This window comes from Typopeltis vanoorti, chromosome 22 (genome assembly GCF_054136105.1).
Source record: "Typopeltis vanoorti isolate ZY-2024b chromosome 22, IOZ_Tvanoo_1.0, whole genome shotgun sequence".
Taxonomy (NCBI): domain Eukaryota; kingdom Metazoa; phylum Arthropoda; class Arachnida; order Uropygi; family Thelyphonidae; genus Typopeltis; species Typopeltis vanoorti.
In genome coordinates, this window is record NC_143570.1 from 72,185,598 (window position 1) to 72,198,023 (window position 12,426).

A 12,426-nucleotide genomic window follows, 5' to 3' on the forward strand; every position below is an offset into this window, starting at 1 on the left:
CACAGAAGTCCAGATGGGGTCTTATCAAGGCTCAATACAGAGGAACAACAACTTGTTCGTCTCTGCATGTTAAAGTATTTTTCAGAAGCCAAGTGATTTGGTGAGCTGTTTTAGTTACTTTTGCAATGTGCCCCCTAAACTTCAACTCCCTATCCACCAACACTCCCAAATCCCTGTCCTCATCAATCTCCTGGAGTATGATTCCACCAATGCGATATACTGCTGCTATTCTTTTCACCCCAAAGTGCATAACCTTACACTTTGCCACATTAAATTGACATCCATTTTTCCTAGCCCAGTCCTCCAAACTATCCAAATCATCCTGTAAAATTTTGACATCTTGTGCACTCACAATTGCTCTACCCAACTTTGCATCATCAGCAAACAAGTGAACACTTCCTCTCAGATCCTTTCCAATATCATTGATGAACAAATTGAAAAGCAGTGGTCCAAGAACAGAGCCCTGTGGCACTCCACTAGTCACAAGACGTCTTTTAGACTCCACTCCTGAATAAACCACTCTTTGATATCTCTCCTTCAACCACCCTCTTATCCATCTCACCAACCCTATATCTATACCCATCTGCTCCAGTTTACTGATTAGGGTTCCATGTGGTATTCTATCAAAGGCCTTGGCAAGGTCCAGTAGTATCACTGTAAACCCATTACCCCTATCCAGTTCAGCCGTCACTGTGTTATAAACCGTGAGCAAGTTACTGAGGCATGATCTACCCTTCACAAAACCATGTTGTCCCCCATACAATATCCCATTTTCATCTATCCAATCCTGTATTCTTTTCTTGACTAATTTCTCTAAGACCTTGACAATGATTCCTGATATGCTAATCGGTCGGTAATTTACAACAGCAGTCTTGGAACCACCTTTATGCAGTGGAACTATTTTCCCCTCTTTCCACCCGCTCGGGACTAACCCAGACCCGAGACTCAAATTAAACAAAATGGTCAAGGGTACTGACAATTCTTTAGCTGCTTCTCGTACAACACGAGCTGGTATACCATCCAATCCCACAGATGTATTGACATTGAGGTTATGCAATAGACTACTCACCTCCACTTCATTAACCACAATTCCCGTATAATCTACTGGTTTATTCGTTTCTGCAATGTCACCACCTGGATGATATACTTTTGCAAAGTGCTCACTCAGTAACTCAACTATCTCAACTGATTCAGTTACCTCCCTACCATCAGCATTCTTTAAAATCAATCTGCCATGTACATTTTTCCATTTACTTGCTACATATCTAAAAAACTGTTTAGGATTCTCTTTAGCCTGCATGGCCAATGTTCTTTCATAATCCTTTTTTGCTTTTCTTACCACACTCGTCACCCTTCTGGCCTGCGCTTTATACCGTTCATGTGCCTGCCGGTCACCCTTCTCCTTAAATTCCCTCCATAGTTGTTTCTTTTTTTGCAACTCAAGCTTAATGGTGTTATTCATCCATTTAACCCCTACTTGATTTATTATTCGGACTCTAGGTATACAGTCAGCCACTGCTTCATGCAAGCACTTCTTAACTACCTCCCATGCACTATCAACTTCTAGTCCTTGCAGTTGTACATGCCATGGCACTGAACCAATCAAACTCCTAAGCATGTCATACTTTCCAGCTCGATAATTCCACATGTACCCTGTCTTAATTGAAAATTCTACACCTTTAGCCACCTCCCAAGTTAAGACCCTATGATCACTCTCACCGATTGGTGGCAATGTGGTCATGTTTGTTACAGCCAAATCCTCAGATGTAATTACTAGGTCAAGCACTCTCTGACCCGTAGTATTTTCCATTACATGCTGTCGCAGATAGTTATCCCTTAATTACCGCATAAAATCCAGTTCCTTCCTCCCGTGTGTCCTCTCCTCACTCCAATCAATGCGACCATAGTTGAAATCTCCCATAATAATCACCCTCCTTCCACCCATTTCTTCTATTTGCTTGTGAAGACTGTCACCACCATCTTTTCCATCACCTGGTCTATAGCAGCACCCAATTGTATATTTAGTTCTGCTAGTCACAATCTCACACCAAATGGCCTCAAATGTGCTCTTTTCTCTATCCTGCAATTCAACTTCTATTCTCCTTGGCTGGAGCTCATCAGCTATCATCAACAATACTCCTCCCCCCATTTTATTCTCTCTGTCATTCCTGAACACACTATACCCATCACATTCAATCTCACTAGTTATATCATCTACAGTCAGCCATGTTTCACTAATACCTATAACCTGTGGTCTGGAAGTGCCAACCATGGCCCCATTAGCCCCAACCCTACCTTGATGCCTTATATTAACTATCCCACTCTGGTTTGTTGTCCTTATTTTCTCTGGCATATTATATTCATTCTTACATTCAACTGCCTCCATAAGGACTGTATCTCTACCCCCCCCCCTAACAAATCTAGTTTCCCTGAATTTGCACATCCACTACATTCAGCAACACTTTCTCAAGTCTTCTTACACCGTAACCATTCAAATGCAAGCCATCCATCTTATATAGATCCTTTCGCCCATCAAACTCACTCCACACATCCACAAATTCCACACCACTCGTCATACATAACCCACGCATAAAGTCATTCGCAATTATAGCCCTCCTTTTAAACATTTCACTGTCATACCGTCGCAAAAGACTAATCATTCTAACTCTCTCAGTCTTTTCTTTTGCTACCTCAAACAATTCATTCAGGTCTTCTATCATTTCCATTTTATCTCCTTTCAGATCATTCGTACCTGCCACAACAATCATTTCTTTCACCCTTTCCTTTTGCTTTCTAATAGACGCAGTTACGTCCTTTATGGTCGCACCAGGTTGGTATACGATTTTGTCAAATCCTCTACTAACACACCTCGTACTAACGAGTCTCCATACAGCACTCTATCCTTCATTTTGTTCATGTTCACATTCATACGTCTATTTTTCCTGTCATACCTTTTATTATTGGTTGGTTCATTCAGTCTACTTTTGTTCATGCACTCTAGCTGCTGTTTTGCTCTTTCTATCGCACTATTCAACAACGCGATCTCACTCAATGCATCTATCTCATCTTTTTTATTCTCTGAGAAACCATTTATACTATCATTCACACTTTCTACATTCACACTCTCACAATTTTCATGTACAACCTTGCCGTTTCTTGTCATATCCCTATTTCCTTCATTCTGAAGGAAATTAGAGATATGTCATAGATGGACTGATAAGAAATAGTAATAAGAAATGTCTATAAAAGAGTACTCTGATTTGTTGTTAACTGGAATGTAAATTATAAGATAACTTGCCATATCTAGCTAATCTCTTTATGAGTAAAATTAGTCTTGGCAATTTAATAATTTTTAGCAGAGAAGTAACAGAGTAATTATGTTGTACAGTCATTTAATATTGAAAAGGGAAAGTTTGTTAAGATAAAAAGCCAAATGGCTTTTTTTTTTAATTTTATTTTTAATTTTATTTTTTATTAATTTGAAAGTTTTGTTTCTTTATACCAAAAGTATAAGGATAGGTAGAGAGAGAGTAACCTCCCTATCACTTATTTAATATACTTTGTTTTTATTGTAAATAAAATGTCTTTTAATTATATGTCAATAGAGTGCCGTCTGATTGTTTATTTTACAATACACTATTCCTAAATAACGCCAACTTAAGAGCAGGAAACAAAGTAAGACAGCCGAAGCGTATAGTTAAGTGCACATAGACCACGACTGTTTGTGTAAAGTTTTACTGAAGGTATTTGTGTTAGAGAGAGAGAGAAGTCACTGGCTGTATTACTGAGTTTTATGCCAATTAAAAGATAATGATGGCGCAGTCTTATCAAATAAATTTTCTAGTTTCCATAGGCATAGAACTAAGTACATAAAACTTGTAGTGCGATAAGCAGATAAACTATGTATGCAATAGTAAGAAGGAATAGTGAGAATAAGAAAGGAATATATAAAATTAATAATAACGGAGGAATATATATATATAAAATAAAAGTAATAGCACAACATATTACAGCACATGTTCTTGCGGACATGTATAATGTTGAGCATTATGGGAAGGGTCAACGCATCAAGAACATGTATAATGCTAAGCATTAGGAAGGGTCAATGCATCAAGGAGATGTGCTTTGCGTTATGTGATACTAAGGAAAGTGATCAGAACTTAGTCCACCTTTTCCATGAGTCACCCTAATCCTGAAGATACTTCAGTCACAAACTTTGTTTGCTTGTACTTGGATAAAGGATTAAACTTAATATATAATTTAAAGCTGAGCAGTGGTCTCACTCTGGCCACTGAAACTCATTTTCCACCTAAACACAATTGCAAACATCTATGTTCATAGCAGAATTTGAACCTGCAACCTGTTATGCTAACCACTTGGCCAACTATGTGAGCAAGAAAGGGTTAGAAATAAAATACAGGATTGGACTGATAGACATAGAGTACACTGATTTTTTTTATATATATATATAAAATGAACATATCCCAACTCCGTGTTAATATTAGTAGTCATATATAGTAAAAGCTGATCACCACATATATATATATATATATATATATATATATATATATATATATATATATATATATATATGTGTGTGTGGTGATCAGCTTTTACTCGGTTGTTGTACATTTGAAAAAAATATAGATTTAATGACTATAAAACCGAGATAACATATAAAGATTTTAATGATAAATACTACTAGTTTCGGCATATAGCAGCCTTCTTCAGGTATTTATAAAGGAAAAGAATACTAATAAACATTGAATTATGTAAACAAACTGGAAATTACAGGTACAAATTGCCTCACATAATTGATACATAAAAACGTATTTTTTCAAGTTGTTCCAACTGGCGTGCCATTGTTTATTGCAATTGTGCGTGCAGGTTCATGAGAACGCCAATATTGAACAACTGCAGCATGGCTATCTGGGATGTTATAACTTAAATTGTTGTTTAAGTGGACTGGGTTAAGCAGGATTTCCCTTGATTCTACAATTTTCCTCTCAAACTCATCATCACAGCAAAAGATATTTTCTGATCTATTCCAGCAAACGGAGTGGCTTTGTTGGTCATCATTAGGATTATTTGAAAAAAGAACATGACTGGATAACGCAGTTGCATGAGATCTTTTGTGAGAGATGTCTCTCTTATGCTCTTCTATACGTTGTTCAATAGATTTGTTAGTTTGTCCAAAGTATGGGATATTGCAATCGCACCACAATTTATATACTCCAGGGTACTTAAGGTTGTGATGAGTAGGTTTTGGATGGCTGATTAGAGAACGTATTTTAGGAAGTGTGGTGAAGAAGGTCCTGATATTATATTTTTTAAGGACTTTAGCTATTTTTTTGGAGACTGTGCTAATGTATGGAATGGAGATGCTACCTTTAAAATTAATAGTCTCTGTTGTGCACTGCCTAGGAGGATCCAGAAGAAATTTCTTAATTGTTTTTTCAGAGTATCCATTTTGTTTAAAAATAAGAGTGAGGTGATTCATTTCTTTTTGTAGTTCATCTTGTTCATTTAAGAGAGAACGTGCTCTGTGTCCTAAGGTAGATATAGTTCCAAGTTTTTGTGGTGGAAAATGATGAGAAAGATTATGCAGATATCTATTGGTATGCGTAGGTTTTCTGTACATAGAGATTTTTAATCTTTCAGAGCATCGTGTAAGCATAACATCCAAGAAAGGTAAGGAGTTATTATTTTCTAGTTCAGCAGTAAATTTTATATTAGGATGTTGGATGTTTAGATGACGAAGAAAATCTGTGAGAGATGTGTGCCCGTGATTCCAAATAATGAATATATCATCAACATATCTTTTCCAAGCTTTTGGTTTAAATGAGAAGGAAGATATGGCTTTCTTTTCAAAATCTTCAAGGAAGATGTTAGCTAGCACTGGGGACAAAGGATTGCCCATTGCCAGGCCTTGTTTTTGTTGGTAAATGGAGTCCTGTGGTAAATGGATTACTACAGGACAAATTATCCAAAAAAATGTTCACTTTATTAAAGCATTCATTCTGGTTACTTCAGATATCAGGACTCCATTTACCAACAAAAACAAGGCCTGGCAATGGGCAATCCTTTGTCCCCAGTACACATCTCAAAGTAAAAAATCCCATCTTTGCACTTAGACTGTGCTACATCACATAGCATCTGTGAAAGAAAAAAAAAATTCAACGAATAAAAATCAGACTTTGAAAGGGGGCAGATGTAACCAACTTGCCTCTTGCTCAAATGGCAGTTGAGTCTTCCTGTCCCTCGCTGAGGCTGCTAGTTTACCAACTGCTGTTCCTCTAGGATTCCACCTCTCTCTCACTGGCTCATCTTTCACACACATGGTAACATCACTTAAAGGTAAGGCTGACCTTGACCTGTTGGCATCAGTCTTCTCTAGCTCTTTAGCCAACTAAGGAAAATCATCTTCTATTATACTCTGATCTTTCAGCAGAAAGACATCAGAAAAACTCTCAATCTAGATACTAATGAGTCTTTTAGTTCATATGATATTCCTCAAGCCATGCCAAGTAACTTGTGCTCCAGAATTAAACCCGTCTTGCATCATATACACAAGCCATCATACTTGTCTGGTATCCAACAGCATACAATTAGGCCTTTACTAACCTGTCCCTAAAAAAAGGGAAATAGAAACCAGCCATTAGACTATCATCCCATTGCCCTCACCTCAATTTTCTCGAAAATAATGGTCATTGACATCTATCTTCTCAGTGGATTACCAGTATAGATTTTGCTGCTCTTGAATCTGCAGTGTGCAGATCTCCTAGGTAACCTTATTCACCATTGGACACAAGCCATAGAAAGAGTTGGAGAAATTCATGTGGTTACTGATCAGATTATCCCCCCCCCACCCCCCCCCCCCCCCACCCCCCCCCCCCCCCACCCCCCCCCCCCCCCACCCCCCCCCCCCCCCACCCCCCCCCCCCCCCACCCCCCCCCCCCCCCACCCCCCCCCCCCCCCACCCCCCCCCCCCCCCACCCCCCCCCCCCCCCACCCCCCCCCCCCCCCACCCCCCCCCCCCCCCACCCCCCCCCCCCCCCACCCCCCCCCCCCCCCACCCCCCCCCCCCCCCACCCCCCCCCCCCCCCACCCCCCCCCCCCCCCACCCCCCCCCCCCCCCACCCCCCCCCCCCCCCACCCCCCCCCCCCCCCACCCCCCCCCCCCCCCACCCCCCCCCCCCCCCACCCCCCCCCCCCCCCACCCCCCCCCCCCCCCACCCCCCCCCCCCCCCACCCCCCCCCCCCCCCACCCCCCCCCCCCCCCACCCCCCCCCCCCCCCACCCCCCCCCCCCCCCACCCCCCCCCCCCCCCACCCCCCCCCCCCCCCACCCCCCCCCCAGTATTGAAGAAGATTTACTCATGTGCGAATATCTACAAGAAAAAACTACAGGAGAAGATATATTCAACTGTATTAATAATTATATTACAAAACTGGAAATCTGTTGGGATATTTGTACAGATGGTGCTCAAGCAATGGTAGGAAAGATGAAGGGAATTGTAACACGTATCCTGCAAGTAGCTACAAGAGCCACCAAAAGTCATTGTGTTTTGCATAGACAAGCACTAGTAACAAAAAGAATTTGTACATATTTAAAAACTATTTTGGATGAAGCCGAAAAAAATGATCAACTATGCAAAATCTCGACCACTTCAATCCAGATTATTTAAAATTTTGTGTGATGAAATGGGTAGTGCACATAATGCACTTTTATTACATACTGAAGTGAGATGGCTATCCAGAGGAAAAGCATTATCGAGGCATTTTGAACTTTGTAGTGAGTTAATGGTCTTCTTGATGTCACATAATTTAGGACAAAATTTTATTGAATTATTAAGAAATTCTTCGTGGTTGATGAGTCTTGCGTATCTGGCAGATATTTTTACAAAAGTGCAATGAAATTAACTTATCATTACAAGGAAAGAATATTACAATTTTTAATACAAGAGATAAAAATTGCATCTTTTGATAGGAAGTTGCAAATCTGGATTTCTACAGTTGAACAGAATAATTTTGATTGTTTTCCCACCTTGCACGAATTTTTGACTGAAATAAATTCTAAAGTAAATGAAGAAGTATCTAACGTAATTTTAGAACACTTACATGACTTGCAATCAACCCTTTTGCAATATTTTCCAAAATCCAATGAGGAAAATTCCTAGTTTCTGAATCCATTTACATTGACAGCTAAGCCAGCAGGCTTCAGCGCAAGTGACTATGAAAATCTAATTGACTTAATTAGTGACTCTGATCTAAGACAAAAATACAAGGAACTGCCAATGAATGATTTTTCATTCATTGGATCAGTGCCCGCTAGAGGGCCAGACGGATGGTTGTGTTTTTAGAGAGCTCCCGAAAGCTAAGTACAATTTTGAGTAAAAATTAGAATATAGGTTAAAATCATAACGTAATATTGCCTAATTTTGGTAGCTTGTTGTGTCTGTGGGATTTTGGTGTGAATTCCGTTATTTAATTTAATATATAACGTTACGTTTCATAGATTTGAAACATAACGTTATATATTAAATTATTTCGTTAAACGTTATTTCATCAGTGGCCTACTCACTGATGAAACCTCAAAGGTCGAAAACGGTCTGGGTAGTGACCTTCTCTCATAATGTAGAACAGTAATACATCTCCTAGGAGCTGTGTTTTACATTATGGGAAAATATTAAGGACAGTGATCGGCACTTGCTCCACCTTTACTACAAGTTGCCCTGGCATTGCACTACCAGGTGTTGGCTTATGCTTGGACTTGCTGGACTTTATGTAGTTTTCTATATTTGGCATGAAACTCTTAGATTAGATTTCCTATCTTTGAGTTTCTTATTCGGCTAAGAAATAATGTGGTATTCAACATCCACTTAATTTTGAATAATTGTACTTTGCCGAAGTGAAGCCTGTTGGCTTTTATTTTCAGTAAAAGTATATTGAAGTTTTTTCTGGATAGATTTTTTTATTTTTTATTTTAATTAAGTTTTCAGTATAGTTTATAAGCTTGATTTGATCATATAGCATTTTTCAGGTCTAAATTATTTTATAAATTATTATAGTACTGTGTACAATTTAAGATTGAATAGCTTGTTATCATTTCATTTAACTGTTTTGGGTTACATTGTAATATGAGTCATAATGGTGAGAAATTTTATTGTATTTCTTTGTATCTAACTGTTTTAGACCCTTTTTCTTCGAGCTCCAACTGCTTCAAGGCCTCCTGGACCTGCCTCACAAGTTATTGGACCATCTGTAATGACAGCATCTGTGGCTTCCGCACAGCATTTCTCTCCTAAAGCAGGTAATTAATGTGAATTAAATCTGAACTGCTTATGAACTTAACATTTATCCTTGATAATTACTTGGGGTTCATTTAACTGATTTATTTATCAGGAAATGTTACATAAAACAGCAATAAAACCTGTGTGGAGATTCTACAGGAGAGTGTTGGCAGTTTACTTTTGTTTGAATATTCTAGGAATGCAGCTGATGCCAAGTGTGCCATGTAAATTATTTGAATGGAATCTACTAAAATGCATACATATGACTTGTGGATGCTTTTTGTCTTTTGTCATTTTTTGCATATAAATGGATCTTTATTACTAAGTTTTAAAAACCTGGAAGTCAGGTAGGCTGAGTGGATGGTGTCTTTTCATGCTAGTTCAGCTGAGACAGTGAACAATGAAATTCATCTCCTGCCTAAAATTTAATTTATTACTGCCTAAAATAGTCTCAGAACGAAAGGGTGCAGGATTTCCACTTCTGTATTTTCCACAAATGGAAATTTTACTAAAATAAAGAGCCACAGGCTTCATTCTGGCAAAAGTAAGTGACTATGTATAAGATATAAATCCTTTTAGATCTCATGCCCATATTAAAAATTTATCCCAGAGCTTGCAAGAATATAACCTTTGACACTTGGTCTGCATTGCTTCAGCCCACAAGCATATATATTTGCCTTTTATTAGTACATTTAGGTTTCACTGTCCTTGACAGTTCATTTTGAATTGTTGGGTTCTCATCGGAGATCAGGTACAAACATAGAGGACGAAAACTATCTGTTTAACAGTAGCAGTCATCTCATGTTAGAGAGTTACATTTTTCGTAAGTGAACTCTCGATAAATGCATAGATAAATTACTAAAATAAAAAGACAAAGTCTACATACTTGCAAAATAACTATGTAAAGAATATTATAAATCTATTTTAGAACCCTGAGAGCCTACAAGAATATAATCTTTGGCATGGGGGTTGCCTTTGGATTGCAATACTTAAAAGATATGTACTAAGTACATGAGTCCATATAGTTCACTTATAAAAAATGTAACTTACTGACACGAGATGATTACTGTGGTTAGACAGTGGATGGGTTTTTATCCTTTTAGGTTTTTGCCTGTCTGATGAGAACCAAACAGTTTGAAACAGCTGTTAGGCCAGTGAAATCTAAACGTAGTAATAAAATATAAATATATATGGCCTCATAGGCTAAGTTCATGTCTTTTAAGTAGTGCAAACAAAAGGCAACTCACGTGGCCAAGGTTATATTTTTGTAAGATCTCAGGAAAATTTTAATCTTGTTATGAGATCTAAATGGATTTATAATATCCTTTACATGGAAATAATTAATTTTAATATCATTATGATAATTTTTTTTTTTTTTTTGTATACTTATTAAAGTGTGTGTTAGATATTATGGTAGTCCAATTAACACTTCTTCTGGATTGATTTCTTATTTGCCTGACCTCTGATTTGATCACCCTTATCTTATGTTTTATTAATTTTGAGCATTCCCTGCTGCATCAGCCTGTCTATATCCTCTCATCCTGTGGGTGTTTTCAGGACATTAGCTTAGGACTTCAGACATGTCCTAAGCTTATGTCCTGAGTAGAAATCTAGCAGTCACTTATTATTCCTGCCCTTAATTTTTCAAAAATATTTCTGTATGACTAGAATTCATTTCCTGTCTTATTGTTCAATTCCACAGGAAGAACCAATTTTTTCCCCTCTATATATATATATATATATATATATATATATATCATGTGACCTCTTCGCAACCATATGCCTGGGGAAGGAGTGTCCTAGGTTTGATTCCCGTCGACGACGTGGGGAGCTTAAGGATCTTCCTCAGCCATAACCAAGTTAGCCGGTCTTGGGCGTGGACAGCAGGGTTTCCCCCCCTCAGTTTATCTGGGAGGTTTTCATACCGCAAGCAGGCAAACTGGCCCCGTGGACACACGCTGCTACAGTCAAAAATACATTTCCCCTCAGCGGCAGGCTCGGCGACAGGCGGGTGGGGGGTTGTACTAACAAAAGTCGTATCATAACACGCGGACCCTGATCACCCTGATCATGGAAGCGGGAAAAACGCTCAGAGGAAGAAGATATATCAGGTTACCTCTCTAATGCAGCAAAAAAAAAAGAAAAAAAAACATTTACTGCCTATTGTTGAGACAATAGGCAGTAAATAAGTCTCATTATCCAATTTCCCATTGATGAATTTAGCTCACATCACTCTACTGAAATTGACTTTCAGGGAGCTCATTTAGTGTTGAATAACTAGATATATTTCTCACAAATTCCTTTCCATATTGCTGATAGTTTTATGAATTGGTTTTAAGTTTTCATTTGAATTGAAATTGTCTTGAGATGAAAGAAATTGATCTCTATGTGAACCTTTTCTAATCTAATCCTGTGACCTCTTTAAGAGGGTTGCTGCTGATGAATAGTCCGCTTCCATACCTTTCTATCTCTTGCTTCTGTAAGATTCTTGCCCGTCCAATCTTTGATGTTGTCTTTCCATTGCAGTCGGGTTCTTCCTCTTCCTCTCCTTCCCTCCACCATCCCCTGCAATACTATTCTAGGAAGCTATCCAGAAGAACCCCCATCATCAGATGTCCTGCAAACGCTGTTTTTCTTCTTTGGATACTAGCCATATAGTCTCATTTCATTTTGAATCTTTTAAGTACCTCTTCATTGCTCACTCTTTCAATCCAGCTAATACAATCCATTTTTCTCAAGAACTGTTTTCTTATTAATTTCTCACTGTCACTCCTTAATCTTGCTTTCCTCTGATGGAAAGTTTCTACAGATTAGATTCAGAGTTTCATTGATAGAAATTTTGTTATTCTCATTTGATAATTGTTCAGAAGTCTTAAAATATTTATCAGATTTATGATTATCCTTACTAAGATTTAAGCTCTTGTGCTAATCTGCCTTAAAATTTACTGATTCCTTTATATCTTTTATTCTTGGTTATCTTCTTCTTTTTTTTTTCAAATTTTTCTACAACATTATTAATTAATATATTCTTATTCAAATAATATTTTTAAGTCTATCAATGCAAGCAATTATTATCCTGTAGTTCAGGTGTAGCCAACTTCATTCTATACGAGGGCCAATATATGATGAATGG

General features: G+C 38.3%; 1 protein-coding gene across 4 annotated transcripts in view; it reads left to right on the top strand.

Annotated features, from left to right (window-relative positions):
• Positions 1-9,187: 9,187 nt before the first annotated feature.
• Sap130 (Sin3A-associated protein 130) overlaps positions 9,188-12,426 on the top strand; it is a 474,798-nt gene continuing 471,559 nt past the window's right edge. For all 4 annotated transcript variants that reach the window (XM_090411834.1, XM_090411836.1, XM_090411835.1 and 1 more), the window contains exon 1: positions 9,188-9,313. In XM_090411834.1, the coding sequence (XP_090267960.1) occupies positions 9,268-9,313 (46 nt within the window). In that variant the 5' untranslated portion in view covers positions 9,188-9,267. The remainder of the gene's footprint in view (positions 9,314-12,426) is intronic.